Source organism: Macrosteles quadrilineatus, unplaced genomic scaffold (genome assembly GCF_028750875.1).
Source record: "Macrosteles quadrilineatus isolate MER2022 unplaced genomic scaffold, UCM_ALF_1.0 Scaffold_9__3_contigs__length_116548681, whole genome shotgun sequence".
Lineage (NCBI taxonomy): Eukaryota > Metazoa > Arthropoda > Insecta > Hemiptera > Cicadellidae > Macrosteles > Macrosteles quadrilineatus.
Window position 1 is genome coordinate 59,555,519 of NW_026542602.1, and position 20,017 is coordinate 59,575,535.

General features: G+C 38.2%; 1 protein-coding gene across 1 annotated transcript in view; it reads left to right on the plus strand.

Annotated features, from left to right (window-relative positions):
- Window positions 1-20,017, plus strand: part of LOC129003483 (E3 ubiquitin-protein ligase HECW2-like) — a 40,607-nt gene that overhangs the window by 15,211 nt on the left and 5,379 nt on the right. The window contains exons 2-8 of the mRNA XM_054431779.1: window positions 11,008-11,112; window positions 12,629-14,383; window positions 14,935-15,073; window positions 15,976-16,189; window positions 17,399-17,584; window positions 18,110-18,274; window positions 19,674-19,763. Of these exons, the coding sequence (XP_054287754.1) occupies window positions 11,022-11,112; window positions 12,629-14,383; window positions 14,935-15,073; window positions 15,976-16,189; window positions 17,399-17,584; window positions 18,110-18,274; window positions 19,674-19,763 (2,640 nt within the window). The 5' untranslated portion in view covers window positions 11,008-11,021. The remainder of the gene's footprint in view (window positions 1-11,007; window positions 11,113-12,628; window positions 14,384-14,934; window positions 15,074-15,975; window positions 16,190-17,398; window positions 17,585-18,109; window positions 18,275-19,673; window positions 19,764-20,017) is intronic.

Here is a 20,017-nt window from a genome sequence, read left to right on the forward strand (position 1 = left end):
CTTTTCCCTGTAATCAAAATTCAAGTACAACTTGATACACACAGAATCTCCGGTTCCCGACCTGGATGATGGCTAGTTATTTAATTTAATTTACAGTTACATATTAGTACCCGTGATAAATGAAACCCGTTGTGTAAGCCAAAGCCACACGGTTATTAATATCACTTGGTTTTGGATTTGCTTACAAACGTGATCGGAAATGGTTACAAACGTGATCGGAAATGGTTAGGGCCTACACAGTATTCGTAAACAACATTTATGTAAACATATCAGTTCAGCTAGGAAAAGGAATCTTTATCAAAACGGCTGTTCGTAATATCATATATGACGTGTTCTCTTAACAGATTATTAGTATTTCATTAATTAATGACGTATGTAGTAAACATGGAGAAAATAAACTAGAAAAATCACACAAAATTGTGTTTTTGATCGTCCGTTATTTTATTTCCAAAATAGTGAGGCCATATTTTAATGGCTATAAGGACTCTCTCGCCAATCCTGTGGATTCAATTAAACCATTAGAATCGTAATCGGTACTTTAGTTTTCTTTAGAGTAGACTGCATAAAAGGCCTTCTGGGCCGTGACAGACGGACATAAATTGAGATAAGACATGTTTCAACTTCTTCAATGTATAGAACATAAATAACCCAAAATATGTATAATTCTGAGCAGTGTACAGACTAAACTATAACTTTATTTATATAGATTAACTGGGTTTGAATTTTAAATATCTAAAAAAAATTATAAAACTTCTTTTATAGTTTTACAAATGTGCTGGGCGGGGGAATAATGTTTCTCATTTGTTGTGTACATCATTTATGGTGGGGGGGCTGTTGCTCAATTGGGGGGGGGGGGTGCGTCATGAGTCTAGGGGGGGATGGGCACCCCTGCAATACAGACGTACATAACAAGAGGAGATGTTATGGAGGTTTATTCGTAATAAAATATATTTGGAATAGTTTTAACGTGTATTAATCTACACATGTTCTTTTAATAACATTAAATATTGTAGTTGTAGTTTACAAAACTCTACCTTATACGTAGCAGCATACATCATTATGGGTGTTTTTGTTTTTAAGAAATCAAATTAATGTAAATCAACGAAATAGTTTAATCATTTTTTGTATTTTGTGTGATAAATTGTTGTTTAGCACAAGCTGAATTTTGTGAACACTGTTTTAAAATGTAAGAAATGTCAAAATATTTGAGTATCGTTTAAAAAAAAGTGGAGAAGTTTCCCCTATGATAACTTTAATACTTTATGATAAGTGATGTTACCGAAACATGGGGTAAATTCTGAAGAGAGATTTTTCAATGTGAAGATTTTACATAATACATATTCTACGATTATTGTGTTGTGCGGTAATACCTGTTAAGGGGGAGAAATTATTAAGTGTTTTAAATGTTTAATTTTCCATTTAATAACTCACCAAGACCACAATAATAAAGTTAGTCTCTGTGCCGGAGTTGCGAAAAACTGGAATTTAAAGGGCTCTTGAAACTTTCTTTCATTTGCTCACGTCTCGGGATTTTACATGTTTAAATTAAAACTCGCCTGGGTTTTACTGAATTGGTTTCAACATTTGTTAATATGTATAACAAACAAATAGGTTGTAAAAAAAGATAATGTGATTTTCGTAACATTTAACAAATAATACACTCCAAATGAATATGGTAAAAATATATTAGGCCTACTCTTACACTTGTAAAATAATACAACTAACAATGATTAAGAATTTTATCTTATATTATTAAAACGTGCTGGGGGTTTTAGGTTTTTGTATTCGAAGAGTATGAATCAACCACCAAATGAATTTCTATGGTTCTTTGGTTGTAAGATAATTTATAGAGAAAGGAAATGTCGAAGCTATAATTTTAATTTTGGGTTTCTGGCTTTCTCTTTCAAAACTTAAATTGGCAAATTCTTCTACTTTACTTGTTCACTCTGATAACTAGTAGTTCATGGACACATCAAACAAGTTCAGGAAATGGTAATCGTCCCACGACTCTTTCACGAATCATTCTTCTGACTCGTTCACTGCAATTATTCGTTCCTTCCTCAGGTCAATGGTTCTGGCATGATCTGACGCTGATACAAAGAGAAGTTCATCAAATATTGATAGGTGTTCAGCATGATTTAATATTTAACAGCTGTTCTGTACAAACTGACTTGTCCAGCCAGTGTTCCACTTGAGGGATTTTTACCGCCAAAACGGGATATTTATTGTATGTTTATTGAGTTGCGGGATTTTTTAATGGTTTGGAAAATTTTTAGGTTTAAATCAAATTCAATTTTAACGGATTATTTATGGATCCTACAATATATGCTTTCATTGACTGTTGTGTTGGATTAAATAGGTGTACAATAAGGTAATTGGAAGTTTTTTAAAATAGAGAGGTGTAATGTGAGATGTCAAATTGTCCCACGATTTGTAGAATATCATGATATCTTCAGATACAAATAGTGTACCTCGTTAAATGTGAAGCAATGGTGAAAGTGGCGGTTAAAATGGCAAGGGCTACAAACGCTATACCGTACATACAGGGTGGTAAAAAAGTCCCTGGACAGTTAAATATTTTAAAAAATAATGCAGATAGAGCTACAATACTTAGTACAAAGTTACAGGGCATAAAACTCTATTTTAACACATATTCAGTGATCCAATAACTCTTCAGGGGGACGGCCCACAAGGAGTCGGAAGAAAATCTTAAATGGAAGCATAGGTCAATATGCACATCAAATTAAAGGTATTTTTCAGTAGAATACAATGCCGCAAACCGCACTTCAAAAGGTTGATCCTGCGCAAAATGGCAGATGTTCAAAGATTTCTTGAATCCGCCATTTTGAATCTTTGAACGACTTTCATTTTTTACTCAGGCATTATTTTGAGCTTGAATTTATGGCATCGTAATCTACTAGTGAAGACCTTTAATTTGATGTGCATATCGACCTATGCTTACGTTAACAATTTTCTTCCGATTCCTAGGGCTGTGCCCCCTGAGAAGTAAGCGTAAATAGCAATGTAATTTAAATGAATCTTTGAACAACTGTCATTTTGCGCAGGATCAACCTTTTGAAGTGCGGTTTGCGGCATTGTATTCTACTAAAAAATACCTTTAATTTGATGTGCATATTGACCTATGCTTCTATTTAAGATTTTCTTCCGACTCCTTGTGGGCCGTCCCCCTGAAGAGTTATTGGATCACTGAATATGTGTTAAAATAGAGTTTTATGTCCTGTAACTTTGTACCAAGTATTGTAGCTCTATCTGCATTATTTTTTAAAATATTTAACTGTCCAGGGACTTTTTTACCACCCTGTATATATTTATTTAAATGCTACGATACAGACTTGCGTCCATTTACTTTGCAGCATATTGAAATATCGATTCTCATAATACATGCTTTGTGAGACACATGTCGCAGGCAACTACACAATATCGAGTGACCCACAACTGAACACTGACCAGGCATAATTCCATCGACCCCAGCGGATATGACCCAGTATGACACAGCGATGAATAATGGAATTTTAATTGCGATTTAGCTTCAAATACTTGGCACTTCTAATGCAATTACAACAACTGTACAACGATATACCGTTTAGCAAGGGATGATATCATGTTGTGACTCATGGGCCAGCCGAAGACGTGTAATGCATGTGCAATGACCAGTATATATATTGTGTTGATAATAGTTTATTTATCGCAAGTTTACGGACAATATAAACATAAACGTCAACTGCTCCTCCCTCTGGTGTCCTCTAAGTTCAACATTGTATATATTTTGGTGCTGGTATAGTTTAGTACCGGGGGTGGCGCGATAAAGGTGGAAGTGGCGGAAGATCCGTGCGGTTTCCGGTGGCCGGTAAGCTTCCGGCGTGTGGCCGGCGCTTCCGTCGGATACGGATGTACCTTCCCCCGTCAGGTGTCGTCCTAGCCTGGCAAACAGGGACTGGGTCTTAAATTCTCCGAAGTTGGGTTGATCTTCATTGAAATCGTCATAATGCAATAGTTAGAAATAAGACTCGTCTTCATTCATATTTTACGAATGATAATCATTTGTTGATGTACCCGTTATCACCGGAAGACCAATAATATAATGAATATCTTCAATACCCACATATTCTAACCACCTTATTTATTCAGGTTTCCTTTAAGCTATAAGCTCTAAGCTCTAGTGTTTCTGCTTGGTCAGTCAATCGGTGATGGAATCGTCCTTTAACAATCCTTCAAGCTACTTAAATTCTCTGATAAAATGAGGAAACTATACTAAACCACTCCAAACTATGTTTTACCCCTGATTCAGCTTGTAGTCAAAGGTCATTCAATGTAAATTGTGAAATACACAAGTTATTTATTTATGCAGGTTCCCGATAGCAGTATGTATAGATTGGTTATTGTCAGTTATACAACACGTCTGGAATTGTCCTTTAAAACTTCATAAAATGAGGAAACGATAGGGAACTAAGCCAAATTGCTATGCTCGATTTTTGACTGGTAAAACCTGCGAATGAAATCCAATGCCATCTCGATAACGGCGGTGCGGTTTTGTAGCGGTGTTGCAGCTGTAGTAGTTGTATCCGGTCTGTATGCAGAATGTAGGCCACCGCGTCCAAGGACCTGTAAAAGTTCAGTTCCGTGGTCGATGCCACAGCTGATCTCAAGGTCATTCACACGTCTATGAGGATCTGACAGATTGGTCCACCCGTTTGGTTTGTTTGCCTTTGGACCTTCGGTTTGTAACAGATCTGACGTATTGTTTTAACGTTGTGTTTAACCAAATGTATCAGATTACTATCGCCGATTATATCTCCAATCAGCCAGAATATAGCAACCACCTCTGTTACTACATTACTGAAGCTGTATTGTAGAAAATCCTCGCAGATGAAAATTGACTCACGAATTCTCATTTCGCAACGCGCTTCGAACTGAGATTGAAAACAACAATCAAGCCACACACGACGAGTGAGAACATTCCTGGAAGAATTGGCGCGAACCCGGATTGTTTTCCCGCGGAGGCAGCAATCAGCTGGCAGAGGTCAAGGTCGAGGTCAGTCGTAATGACCAATAAACTGTTCTGCTGGTGGATGAGGGATTTCTTGGACTTGGTTGTTTATATTCGAACTTGTTTAAATTCGTTTGCTAGTCATGCGGACTATTTACATGTATTAATGAAAGTTGTAGTGAATGTTATAGGGTTCATAGATTGGTTAAAGAAACTCGCATCACATCCTACCGTGTTAAGGAATAATATATTTGGGACCTTCGACGGGAATATGAGAATGAAATAAAATAAATTTAAATTTCATTTTGGAATAACTTTTGTTTTATTACTCTGAGGTTCAATGCCTACCGCTAATGGTAACCCATGGTAAATGATGGTATTTTGGGAGGAACTGTCGCGAACGTCATCGCTGCACGTGTCTGGATGGACGTCGGAAGTGTGACTCATGGGATGTGCTTGACACTATCTGTTATCTATGACTCCAGTGATTAGTTCCTGGGAAGGGAGCGGAGGCGGAAACTGAGACAAGTGACGAAACGACCTGGAGCTGGAGCTGGAGCTACGCAACGTCCGTGCAATCGCAGTCATCTGAGATTGTGTCACACGGCTGAGCTTCCTGCTGCAGTGCCTCTCTTTATTCTGTACGCGAAACTGAGACTGAGAATGTCAGTGTTGGATGATGTTACAAATAGGCTTGTTTGCCGACTTAATTCTATGCATTGCATGTTCATGCTTAAGACTGCATAAATGACTTTACAATTCTAAAGTACAGTCTACTTATGACTGTAGATAATATTTCAATATTTCAACAGTATCCTGTGACTGAACGAGTACATCCTATTTTGGTTCCCCTAATTTCGGTTTATTTCTATTTATTTTAGGGGGTGATACATTTCCACCCTTATGAGTCACCGGAAATGCCTCCGTCGGCCTCAGCTGTTCCGGAAGGAAGTGGATTTATTTTGAGTTTCGCGGGAAGCAGCGTTAATTGGCGGTTTGGCGGGAGTCTTTGATGATGTGTGGTCGCGAGCCGAGAGAAGAGTTGTATTGTTGGACTCAAAGTTCAACCTTAGCTCGATGCTGCAGGGAGTAAAGAGGCTCAATGGTTCAATTTCTTCCAGACATGTGCTACATGGGCTACTTAACCAATAATCATAGACTTTCAATCATTACCCGATCTACGAAAATTGCCCTTTGGATAAATATTTTATCATATTTTAAAGCAGTGACATGTTAACTTTTTTATACTTTTCATATTTTTCTTCGAACTTTACATTGAATGTTTAGACTTTATAATAAATTAAAAGTTATATCCGCAATCTTTGGGTCCCACGAAAAAATGGAATCAAGCATTGTAGTGAGATCGGTGACCGCCCGTGGACGGTAACTGGAAAAGCTGCTTTTCTATTTATACTGTATCTTTTAAATTTCCTATTCGGATTCAACAATGTATAGTTGGAATGAATAGTTTTAAAGCAGTAAATTTTCGAAATCCGATACACCTGAAACAAACCCGACGGACGACTATCTATTGGACTTATGACAACCTACTCTGGGATATAATTAATTATATCCGTATTTCCAATTTACTATACTACACTACACTATACTACAATACTATACTACAAATAGTAGTAGTAGTGGGACCACGCACGGCCCATATTACACTATAAAATGTTGAATACAAAAGATCTTTGTAAAATATCTTAATGCTTCTGGTAGAGGGATTTCTCCAAATACAGAGAAAGTTTTCAACTGAGAGACTCAGCCTACCCTCTTTACTTTTGTAGATACAGTAGGTGGACTGAACCTATAGCTTATATGGCATCGAACCACAGATTCCCTCATCACTATCATTATAGCTAAAAAACATTGGTCTGGATTTGAACCAGGACATGACAGAAATCCCGTACTAACCACTAGAATTGTCTCGCCGCGCTGGGTGATGCACTTGTGTACGAGTAATCGCCCCGGACACGCGGCTAGAGGCGCAGTTGCAGAAGTTGCAGACCCGACCTGCCCGGATGCTATTGTTGGCCCGGATGCCTCTGTTTTGTCACAGATCGCCACCGGAAGTCTCCGTCACCGTCGCCAATTTCCGGAGCCAGAGCCAAACTCAGCGGCGCGTTGAGGCGTTGTGTTGGCAGAGTGTCATCTTGTGAGGTCTGAGTTGTTAGTTCCCCTCGGGTTGTCTTAATGACGTTTTTAATTACTTGACTGTGTGAAGATTTGAAATGAAAGGTGTTTGATGGCTGAGCAAAACTTTGGATCGATCGTTCGATCCTAAAATAGTCAGTAGCTTTATGATGGTTCTAAATTAAATCCAGCTGTCTTTTAACATCTAAACTGTTGGTTGATTAATTGATCAGTTTACCTTCTCTATCCTTGGGCCGGGTCGTGGCTAAAGAAAGAGCTTAAATTAGTTGGTAGGATCACACAGGATCATTCTCTTGTCTGTGATAGGTTGTCGTCGAGTACTTGTGTGCAACTCGATAAGAGAAAGATTATTAAAGCTATTTACTGGATCAGTGGCTAAGATATATATTTCGTAGCCAGCACCGAAACTAACCTACACAAGTGTGCATTTGAAGTTATGGCGATTGTAGAAAGGAGTGAGTTGAACTGTGTGGTTTTTATGCATTTCTGGATCGTATTTCTCTGCAGTCATGAACATTGATTTCAATTCCTCTCGGTGTTTATTGGATTTTTCGTATCATTGCCGGTACTTATTGGTAATTAAAAGAATTATTTTGGTAATCCGACACCCCTCCGGTCCTGGAAACGTTACGTTTTCGTGTCGTCTCAGTGGTTGACGTTTCTGGGTCTTATACGGTAGTACTTGTATACTAGATGGCTATACTCCAGATCTGATGTGTACACTGACACTCCCAATGCTAGTCCCCACGCCTGGTCAGCATGTGAGCATGTAGCGGGTGGTGCCAGCATCTTTAATTAGCAGGAGCAGGATGTCGCGGCCACTTCCCCTTCCGTCCAGTGACCGCAGTCCTCCAACCTCGCCCATAGTCCAGCGTCCAGCGTCTAGTAACTAACAGCCTAACAGCCCACCCTTAGACAAACTTAAATTAATACGCATCACTAACTGCAACGTGGATATTTAAATTTGGGATGGACGATTTCGTTACTGTTGCGGGAGAAGATATTTCCCTGCGTTTGAGGGAGATAACGATAGAGCCGTGATCATATAGAACAGTGTATAGATTAAACATTTATTTCGTTTGCTATTATTTTGCATTTTGCAAAAATCTTTAGTCAACATTTTCAAAACAAACTAAAGATTCTCTTGCACGGGAACTAAAAATCCTGCTTAAGCTTAAAAATACAATCCCGTCCATCCCTATATTTACGATAACCAAAAAAAGGGCGTGTCTTTTCCCGACCCTTGAAAAACCGGTTAACCCCCTAACAAAATTTCCTCTACCCACATTTGGGGGCTTTAAAGAAATTAATTTTGCCTCAACATAGAAGATCCACGATTACGTTTCTTTAAAATATGTTAATCAAAATGCAAAAATAATTGCATCAGTCCCTACAAGAATAGCTTTGGAAGTCTTACTATTAGTACCTATTTTAAGAATTTTGAATTTTAACTTTAAAATACTCGGTTTGTACTTAGCTGAAGTCTGTGGTAAATCCCAGAGCACAGAAAACATAGTATGTTTTCTGTGCCCAGAGGGAGGACAGTGATACACTGACTGAGGTGCGACCAGCGAATGATAAATCCTCGGCACAGAGATTGACAGTTTTATGGTTTCCTAATCTATGTCCGTTTCCCAGTGATAATTGATAAGGTTGATTGTGGAGACGCTAGAACCATTTCAGAACAACCAGGAGCCCCAACATATTTTAGCTCAAAAGAAAGATAGCTACTGTTTATTCTTTGTCTGTAGGAGGGTGGTTAACCACGTAAACTGAGGTTATAAATAAAACACTTAATTAGTAGTTTTAACATGTATTCAATTTGAGAAGAATTCGACAAATTTTTGTTGCTTGTACAACGTCATCACGTTGTATAACGCAGCTATCCGAGTTTGAACACCTTTTCTACATGCCGCCATCTCTAATCCGGCTTTAAAATTGCCCATTACGTGCTTGAGGACATACAGTTTTCTGAACCTTCCTGAAAATTAGGAACCTTGTCCAGTTCATGTATATTAATCAAGCAGAAGCTTAAATGTGTGTTACCGACTATACCAATACACGTGAATGAAACCTGGTACTAATCGCACCGGATCTGTGTGGTGTGTGCTTGATCCGGTTGTAGCACCGATGTATACAGGTGTGTGTGTGTGTGTAGTAGGTCAACTGATTGTGTGTGGGTGTCGGCGAATGAAGGTCTATTTATAACGGATCTCGCCCAGTCTCAATCACTTTCTCGAGTCACTTGTAGAATGGACGTCAGTCGAGATTCAATATGTCACAATAGTACACAGTTGTTCGACGCAGCCGGTCTGGTTCAACAATTTTAGGACGCGTGACTTTGGTCCTTAGATACTCGTTATAATCATAACTATCACTTATGGTTTTAGATAGGTACATGATAGAGCGTGACTTCGTGAAGCGTGGTTCTTATGAGGGCTCGGGTAAACTCGAGACTTTGTTACTGGAGACCCTGGCTCGATCCTCGCCAATCACCAAACGCTCTTGGAGGGTTTGCCATAATCCGCTGGTTCGGAGCCAAACATAAGCTATAGGTCCATACAGTAACACGAAAGTCAATAAATCTCTAACGAGAGAACATTCTCTGCATGGGAGAACTCCCCTCCTAAAATTGTAAATTTACATTCACTCATTTATAGCCATTCACCTGATAAGAATTTTTGAAAGTTTCCGGTTTATGTAGAGCAGTGGAGGGCGTATAGAAGTTTACCTTCCTTATTTTAGTTACCAAATGTACAGTCGTACAACTAAATATTAAAACGTTTATGTACCCTTTTGTTTCTACGACTTTTTACGCGTTTTGTTTGGAGCTGGTCCAAGCCCTGGTCTTGTTAATCTATCAACCTGTTGTCAGATAGAAAAGCCCATTATTTGATGGTCCAATGACAAAGTGGCATCTGGGCCCAGAACTATCTCGATTGGTTTCGAACCAGCGACCTTTACATTTGAAGGCGAACACTCGACTACCTGACTATTGATAGGCCTCTATATTCTAGAATTGGGACACAAAAGTCTAAAACAATATATCTATGATAAGAAAGTAGCACGAGGACGTCATCGTACTCAAACGTTACAAACATACAACACATTCATTGCATTATTCATATACTTTTATTGCTGCCAACTTATTAACTTACCCACTTAAAAAAACAGAATTCTGGCAGTGAATTTGATCTTATGACGCGAATGACGCCAAACATCGAGATGTTTCAACACCAATGTGAAAGCCTACGTGTGACGGCCTAAATATCTACTTTAAATTACGAATTAAAATTCAAACTAATCAACTAGTATTACTTTAATATAATCATGGGATAAGCTGCTATAACAGTCGTTCCGCGTAAGAGGTGAACGCCTGCAATACCGTTCCCGCCAACCTCAAAGCCTGTGCGTTGGGCGGGAAAACTGCAGAATTTAGCAGGCATTCATCAAAGTGGGCATAATCATTGAATATTGAAATCAGACATAGTGTTCGCCTAATATTATAAGGACGAGATTACCCGTTATATCATGAGAATAGCCACAGATCTTTGATGGTTTGAAACTGAATCCAAATGGTTTTGTAATTGGGAATGTAGTAGAAAATAAATAAATAAATCGGGTTCTGCTCGAGTGTTTCTTGAGCTGTCTTTTAGCCAATAATATAATATAATAATATAATCTAATTTATTCAATTCTCACAATTTTATTCATTTCTGTCAAAAAATTACGTATGGGAACCATTCACCTTACTTCTAAAAAAATGAAGAATACAATATAATTATATTTAAGTTTCGCTGATACTGCTGGCGTTTTAACTAAGTTTCCATTGTTTTTTACAGAGGAGAGTGATGGGATGCAGGCTCTAGCCAGGTACTCCAAAGACCTGGGGCACTCTACCACTGGTCAAACCATGTGGCTTGTGGACCTGCCCCTCACACACCAAGGTACATCAAATAGCATTATACTCCAAAGTAATATTTTAAAAATTTTTTATTTTAGTATTTTTATTTTATGAAGAGTTAGCTTGCAAAATCCGCTATACAAGCAGATTTTTTATGTACATGTATGCTTGACAATGGCAGCTCGCCGAAACGTGTAGCATCTACGGAAGTTACAATTTGGAACTGACGACAGGTAATATAAAACCAATATTAGTGCAATATTTTGGAATGTGTTGATTTGTTGCTGAGCTTAAAACAAGTAGGCCTACATTTACCAGGTTTCTAAGTCTCTTGGATATCTGCAATCTTCTAGAAAGTCTGTGACTTGTCAGTATGATCATGGATGTCCCCATAAATCTACGTAATGTGTCCCACGATAGCTGTCATGAAAATTTGGTTGTGATACTATGCTATGTGTGCCTGAATTGAAAATTCTGATTTTTATATTAATTAAAAATCTGTAAAAAGGCATATGAAGCCAAGTGGGGTTCAATGTGTAGGCCAAAATGTACTGAATTAAATGCTTTTTATTTGGTAAAAGTCACGCGCAACCAAACATAATTATTATACAACGCACCTGTGGTTGTACTTACTTAATTATTTTTTAACGATCTAATTCATAACTGAAGATATGGCAGTCCAATCATGATGTACTAACTCTAGAGAGCAGAGTCCATTGCCAAGATTTTGAAAAACCTCAGATGCTTACAAACACGAAAAAACTATGATCGGTCTATGAAAAAATGGCCGACATTTAAAAATAGTAATTCAAAAATTTTCAGAAAACCATTTTTAAGCTCACTAAATGCTACGGAAAACCCAGCAAGTATCAAATTTATCTGAGATGGTCAAGCAACTAATGCTGGGCCACTTGGCCTGGATTGACCCACGTGAGAGAAAAGTTTTTTTCTGATCTGGGTAATTATTGAGGGTTTTGGAATAAAATATAAGGCTAGAGATAGCGGCGAGTTGTACCAGTTTCATTTTACTGTTAGCTGTAACATTCTGCGATCTAAAGTCAATGACCCTACGTCAGTTGTTAGATGACAAAGTGTGTCTCAAAGTGATATGTGAATATCTATATATTTAATGCGCTAGGCATATTGCATTAAAATTCACTAAACTGTTGAGTGTAGAAATTAAAAAGGAAAATTTAAAAACATTTTAACATATATTTTTTTTTTTAAACAACATTGATAATTTAATTTTAAAAAGTACTAGGCCTATTCAGTTGGTTTCCAATAAAAAAAAACAGTTCAATTTAAAAAAGATATGATTTACTTTACAAATATTTTAGAACCCCATTGTTGTAGCTCAATAATACTTTAATAACAAATCATAAAGGATAGTTACGTAACATTGTCACTTGGTAATCAAATTCAGTTCCATAACAGGAAGAAATAAATCAGCAGATTCATTCGTTTTTCACATATCATATTCATTTCCTCAGTGCATTTTAACAAGGCATGACTTTCAAATGGGGTTATTTGTCAATGTGAATGTATAATGCATGTTGCAGAGTATGGCAAGTCGGTGTGTTTCCGCTACTACGGAGGATTGAACCTCTCATGTCTCGCGCAGAGTGAGCCGATGGACCTAGAGGCAGTGTACAAGGCGAGTATAAAGCGGGAATGTCCTCGCTCGGGGGATCTGCTGAGACTCAGAGAGAAGGCATCGTCTACAGGAAACTGCAGCTCTGAGAGCGAGTCTGAACCCGAGAGCTCCTCCAAGTGTCGCAAAAGAGGTTGGCGATTGTTGAAGAAGAAGTCTTCCCTCCCCAACGGCTTTCTCCACGCTCCAGACAAAGTAGATGACTCTGACACAGATTCTTCTCGTAACTCTTCTAAAGACCTTCCCACGTGGAATTCTCATGAAACTGCTCAAAAGACACTTGATCTCCCAGAGGACCAAGAGTATTTCCCGATTTGGAGTCAGAAGTCACCAGTAGCAACTAAGTCTGTTTATGAAACATTGTATCCTTCTTCGAACGAACCCCCACCTCCGTTACCGCCCAGGTCCTACCCACCCAGGCATCGGCCACTGGAGAGAACGAGAGCTTTACATCCGTCACCTCACCATCGGAGGCCTCCAGAAGTTTTGAGGAAGAACAAGCCAACGGGACCAGTATTGCCTCCTAAACCAAAAAAAGTTGTTAATCCAGAAGATACTTTTGGCTTTGAGATCGTCGATACTGATGAACTCTCTGGGGCTTCTAGTCTTCAAGAAAGTCTCAGTGTAGAAGGTGAGACTTCAGGAGACCCATTGAAGCCTTGGGTGGCTGGGAACAACTTGGTGGATGAAACCCTGTCTAGAGCAGAAGCCCCTCTGGCCACCCCTGAGCAAGACAGTAGTTTAATAGATACCTCTTCCTTCGAAAATCTAATAGACGAAGAAGACATAGTAGAAAATAAGCCAATACAGAAAACATGTGTTAGGCGAACGCCCGACACAGCAACCGTTTCTAGTCAATCATTAGTTAGTCAGAATGATAGTATAGAGAATATTCCTAATCCAGAGACTGAACCTACTTACGAAATGCCGTCCAAAGAAGAGTCTGCGCAGGACTCGTTAACAGTTCCTGAGCAGCCAAATACATCATCTCCTTTATCACCGAACGCAGCGTCAACACCTACCTCAGATTCGGGCATTGTCTTGACGAATTCCATGTCCGACTCAAACCACATGGTGGTGAGCACAAGGAGTTCTAGTTCCGATTCAATCGGGACTGAAATCACTGACGGACCTGAACTGGTCAACTCTAGACCTCGGTCAGTGACAAATGAGACGCCGATACGGTCTCACAAACCTTTGTCTCGTCAAGTCAGTCACCCGCCTGACAGCACTGCCATGCTGCGACTCACTGACTCCCCGAGACCTCAGAACCGACTTTTGAGTAGAGTGGCTGGAGTAACTTCTCCCACCATCCCCCAGTGTCCTCCCACCCCCACACATCACGCTCGCCCTGTCAGAGCTTCCTTTCAGAGCCCCATTCTTCCTCGACACTCCACCTTGACAAGAGACTTTAACAACGCCTCAGCAGTCCCTCGGCCCGCTGAACCCACGGAAGAGACGTTCTCTCTCGAGCCTTTTCGAGAAGGAGTGGAACGCAGCTGGAACGAAGAGTCAAGTTGTTCCTCCACCTCGGCTCAGAACGGCTGTTCCTCGATTCTTCCGTTGCGTCACATGTCCTCCACCAGACTGCCGTCCATCCCTGAACGATCGGTCAAGGGTCAGAGGTTGGAGATTGGCAGTGATGAGGAACCATTACCACCTCGTAAGTATTTTACAATTTATATCTTGAGAAGACATTAAAGCTCATTGTACTTACCTATAAAATATTTAAGTGTTTATCAAAAAGACAAACTTGGAGTTATCTCAAACTACTGATCAATACAAAGTATAAATGATTCATGAACATGATTCATATAATCATGTTACTTGATTCAAGATAGATTTTATAATTGTTTTCTAAGCTAAAAACCTTGTGTAAGATTTATCGCTAGTTAATTCCTAATTATTTTTTAACGATCTAATTCATAACTGAAGATATGGCAGTCCAATCATGATGTACTACTCAAACTATTTTTGTACAGTAACATTACTATAGATAACACTAGCCTCTATCAGAATCTTAAGAATTTCAATTGTGTTCATATACATTGTTAGATCATGAGGATTCTATCAAAGCATTTAAAAGTCACAAGTTCCAGGTATATTTTTCTTGCATTATGGAAAATTTACACCTTATATAACACCAGAACAAGAGTACAATTTCAGAAAATGTCTTATTCTAAACGCATTGTAAACATGTACTTATTCATTCAGATTGGGAGGCCCGTATTGACAGTCATGGCCGAATATTCTACATTGATCATGTCAATCGGATGACCACCTGGCAGCGGCCTTCTTCCTCACGTGCTCGCCCAATTAGCAACGAGCTTCAGAGACAACAATTAGACCGCAGGTTTGTAGCATTCTCCTTACTAGATGACCATTAATTACTTTTAGATATGATAAAACTATACATTACATTATTTTCATTTTAAAGTTGTACTTAATTGTAGAATGAGAGTGAACATTGCTGAGTTCAGCCACTGACTGAGTGTAACTAACTTTTTAAACAAGCTAAACCGAAAGGTCAACTTGTACAGTTGTAAACTATGGCATCTTTTTGTGACATCAACCATCTCAATAACATAAAATAAGGGAGGAAATCATATCTTTCAGTCTGGGAGCGGCTTATTTAACTTTTCTTTTATAGGCTATAGCTGGTTCATATAGGTGGAATGTGTAGGTCTACTCCAGTTTTCATAAGTCAATGCTTTTACATACAATAGTAGACATCTAAATGGATAGTGTTCTCTTTTAGTTTTTGATACTGTACTTTGATAGTCAATGTGTGAGATACTAGCTTACAATAAGTTGACATTTAAGTTTTTCTCTTCCATTTGCTCTTAGTACGTAAATTCTTTTCCTCCAAGAAGTCTAATTGGGTGACCGTGGTTACCAACCGAATGAGTAATAGGCTGTTAATCAGATGTCAGTGGTCCGGCCCTGAGAAAAGTAGATTTTTTATGCTTCAAACTAGACCATAAAGTTATATAACCAGCTGTTCTTGATCATTGAGCTTTTAATAAATGATCCTTGATTAAGAAACAGCTGATCATAGCCATAACCTAGAATGAAATCTCATTAGGCAGTCTCATAACTCTTCATTTGCTCACGTTTGGTCAAAAATATGCTTATTATTGAAAATAAACATCCATATCTTAATTGAGGAAAACAATACTTAATAATTTTTAAATCTTTTTTAATTCATGTTAAACTCCACTTATAAGTTTGCACACAATGTTTTGTTTTGTTCAGGTACCAAAGCATCAGACGTACGATCACATCAAGACGGGCTGAGAGTGACGAGGGTTCGGGAGACAGTGGTGGAGGGGAGTTGTCGACCAATCAGCTGTCAGCAGACCAAGCGGCCAGCAACTGCGGCGGATCTGTCTTGGAAACTGTCAACCATACTCCTTCTGTAAAATTTCTGTCGAGGCCGGACTTCTTCTCAATATTGCACATGAATCAGGTGTGGTGTGAATACAAGAACGATTGTTCTAAAATTTTGAAGATATTGGATTGTCTGTTGTTCAATCAAAGTCTAAGTGGTCCGGTGGGTGAAATCATCTGCAGTGACCAAGACCACTAACTATCAGAATAAATAGAGTGATTACTAGAGTTCGGGTGAAGTTCTAAGAAGGGATAGCAACGTAAACCTTCATTAATTTGGACCCCGTTAATATGGGTTTGCTAAATCTAGACAGCCTTTTTATAGCAGTTTATACAGTTTCATTTTCCATACAGCAAAATGTAACAATGTGTCACCTTAAACTACCCAGTTTTTTAAGGTATATTTTAACACATCAATAATGTGTTTATTTCCAAATTCAGAATTAGTTATTTAAGTTTTTTTCTGTAAAATTTGTTTCATTGGACACAAGGGAGGGATACCTGATGGTGCTGGAATAGCGCAGCCTTTTCCATATTTAGTGAATTGAATTTATCCAGACTTTCATTCATCTGGACGATTTGAAACCTCACAAAGCTCTGCCATAGATAGTTTAATCCTCATGAATAGGGAAGGAACTGTAGAGGATTCTGACAGTATTTGAACCCTAATATAGAGTTGTGTCCTAAACCTGCCAGTCAACTTTACTAATGAATAATAATGATTCATGCAATCCAAACGACTGAGTGTTTTAGTTTTAAGTACCTCTTTCATGTTTCAGCATTCTTTAGGAACAACCTACTGCCAGTTTTGCCCTGATTACTTAGCCACTACTTTTGCTATCAAGTAGTTTCAAATATTTACAAACAAATATTGGTCATGTTTTATTTGGCTTCTGAATTTTATAAATCTCGCATTGTGGTAAAAAAGATATTAACGCCCATTCTACACGAGCGTGAAACCCGAGACAAGATTCCCGCATGTACGCACCAAAATTTTGTGCAAACTACATGTGGCGGGATCCCCGACACGTAGACACGGGATAGGGTACTGTGGAGCTCGGTTTTATAGCTGGAGGTGTGGCCTCGATGTGAGAATCCCGTCGCGGGTTTCACGCTTGTGTAGAATGGGCCTAAGATGTTGTTTTATCTCAAAGTTTATTGCTATTTGAATTCCATTTCACCAAACCCTTCAATTGGTCATCATGCTTTTTGGTTTTACTTTGACTTTTCCTTATTGTATACTTCTTTGATTTTTGTCCCAATCCAAAACAATTTTTTACTTTTCCAGGACGCGTTGGCGCTCTACAACCGTAATGGGTCGCTGAAGCACATGGTTTCCAAGATCCGTAGAGATCCCAGCACTTTCGAGCGCTATCAACACAACAGGGACTTAGTCGCTTTGATAAACCTGTTTGCTGACTCAATGCGAGACCTGCCTCGCGGCTGGGAGACGAAGTTTGATCGTAATGGAAAGGTGAGGTTGTGTTTTAACAGAATTAATTATCTGGGTAGCCGAGTGGTTATGGCGCTCGCCTTAAAATGTGATAGTTTGATTCCAAGTAAAATTGTTTAAAAGTTAAAACTCTGGTCTAGACCCTATTTGTCATTGTCCTATCAATTGAGTAATTATGCTAACAAACAAAAAGTTAATGTTTAAATATTCGTTCACATTCACAGTATATTTTTATCACACTTGAATATTTTGAGAAATGTTTATTGACTTTTCAGAAATCTTCATCAGATTGTGCTTGAGTATCCAAAAAAGAGTTTCTGTACTTTTGTCCTGTTTTCAGTTTAGTTTTCAAAACAGTTTTGCATTTTATTTTTATCTCTTTAGTTCTTCCAACCTTCCTAGTCTTCAGTCATCCTATTATATTTTTATTTGCAGGCCTTAAGTTTTTAAACCCATTTCCTTTTCTGGTTTGAAGTAGTTCTGTGTTGTCCGTCCTCAATGATGTTCATACCCGGTGTTTTGTACAAAGATGTTTTTTTCGGTCAGCAATTCTTCATCGACCATACCACCAAGACAACAACCTTCATAGACCCGCGGGTGCCTACTGAGGCGCCGTACTTACACCCGCACAAGCTTTGCACCGGGTGGGGGGTGAACGGTGCACGACGGCGCAGCCACAGCGCTGGTGAACAGGACCTTGCGTTTGCCCGAGTAAGCCTACAGAAAAGAGACTGTAGGAAAGGGGTTGGCGTTTGTAAAGATTCCATTTTAGTATTTTAGTGTTAATGATGATTTTTTGCAATGCTTTCAGATAACTTCTTACCTTTTTATAAACTTTGCAGAAAGATAAAAAAAAAATATTTTACTGAGCTTTGACTTTTGAAGTAAAAATATTTTACTTTTGTTTGAAATGTGCATTTTCAGTTTGTTTTTCTGGGGATGTCAACTAAGAGGAAAAGTGCAGTAGGTATTTGGTTTTACAATAAAAAATTGAACGTTTTTTTTTATTACAAATTCCAACTTCAGTGTATGATTTGGCTAGCAGCTAAAATATTATTCCAACAGTTAATGCTATGCCATGATATACTTTTTTGGCTTTATTATATTAAAATAATCAATAATTATTAATTCTCGATGCAAATTAAGTAACCTGACAAATTAAGAAGTAAAAAGTATGTTTTTGTGGCTACAAACTGTTATAGCAACTTTTGAAATAAACTTGCAATAACTAGTAATATCTAATCTTGCTTTCTTGCAGTCTCTTGGAGTTATAATTTCTCATGGCTGTTGTGCATCTGTATTTGTTTCAATGTTGTCTTTTAAAATCGCTCTTGTAGTCATTTTTTATTTGCTAGTTACATTTGTTTTATTTATAAATTGCATCCGTCTCCTTTGGAAAGCACTTTTCATGTATTTAGTTCCACTGTTGAATGTTTACCTCTCATTTGGTGGGTTTGATTCATTTCCATTCTTGGTTCTTGTCCATGTTTGGACGATGTGGTGTCATGTCGTAGATCTTTGAGGCTTTATATCTTTTTGTTTATTCAGTGAATCATTTTATATTGTGCAATTTGCTTGTGTCATTGTTATTAATCTACCATGAAGCATTATTTATTGAAACAACTCAGTTTCACAATGTTTATATTATATTTATTTTAACCAGTTCTTAATCAAAACAACCGTATTTTGCAATCTTATATTCATTAAATGAGTTATAAAATTAAAAGTTGGAACAACTCAGTGTGTCTATGTTATTCTCATCAAGCCTAGGAAATATTTAGCTGTGCATCATTGTTATTTTCTTCTCATATTTATTTTCCATGCTAGCATTCCCCTTCTCCAACAGTCATTAGTCACTATTATGACGTTAATGATGTAACATATTATTATGAAACATGAGTACCTAGGCTTTTTAAAGCCAAATATTCTAATACTTTAGTATAGTGTAGAAGTTTTTTTTTATGCCAGGATGGTCTCTTTTCTATTCAGTTAAGCCTGCTGTCTCAAAAAAGTCTTTTAATTTCCTATTCTATATTTTAAGAATATCTGTTTCTGTTATATTATTATTTCTTCTCAAAACATATGTTAAACAGCAAGTGTATGTTTGCAGGCCCCAGTGCCCCCTCCACGCCCCCCTGGCCCCGGCACGTCAGGACTTAGTGGCAGAACCCTGGAGATACCTACAGCATATAATGATAAGGTTGGTAACCTTAGTTGCCAAGTGGTCTGGGACATTTAAATAGGTCAAACCTCTTACCGTTATGTACCATTGTTTAGCTATGCCAGTCTAAAAAGGCACTCCATTTTAAATTAAATCATCTTTTATATCTCTATCAGATCAACCATCAAAGTGTAAAATTTAAAGATATTTCAGAACTTTGGTAACAGCACACTCTATGCCACTCATTTAACTATGTTCCCTTTAAACAAAAGACTGGCTATCGCTGGTCTATT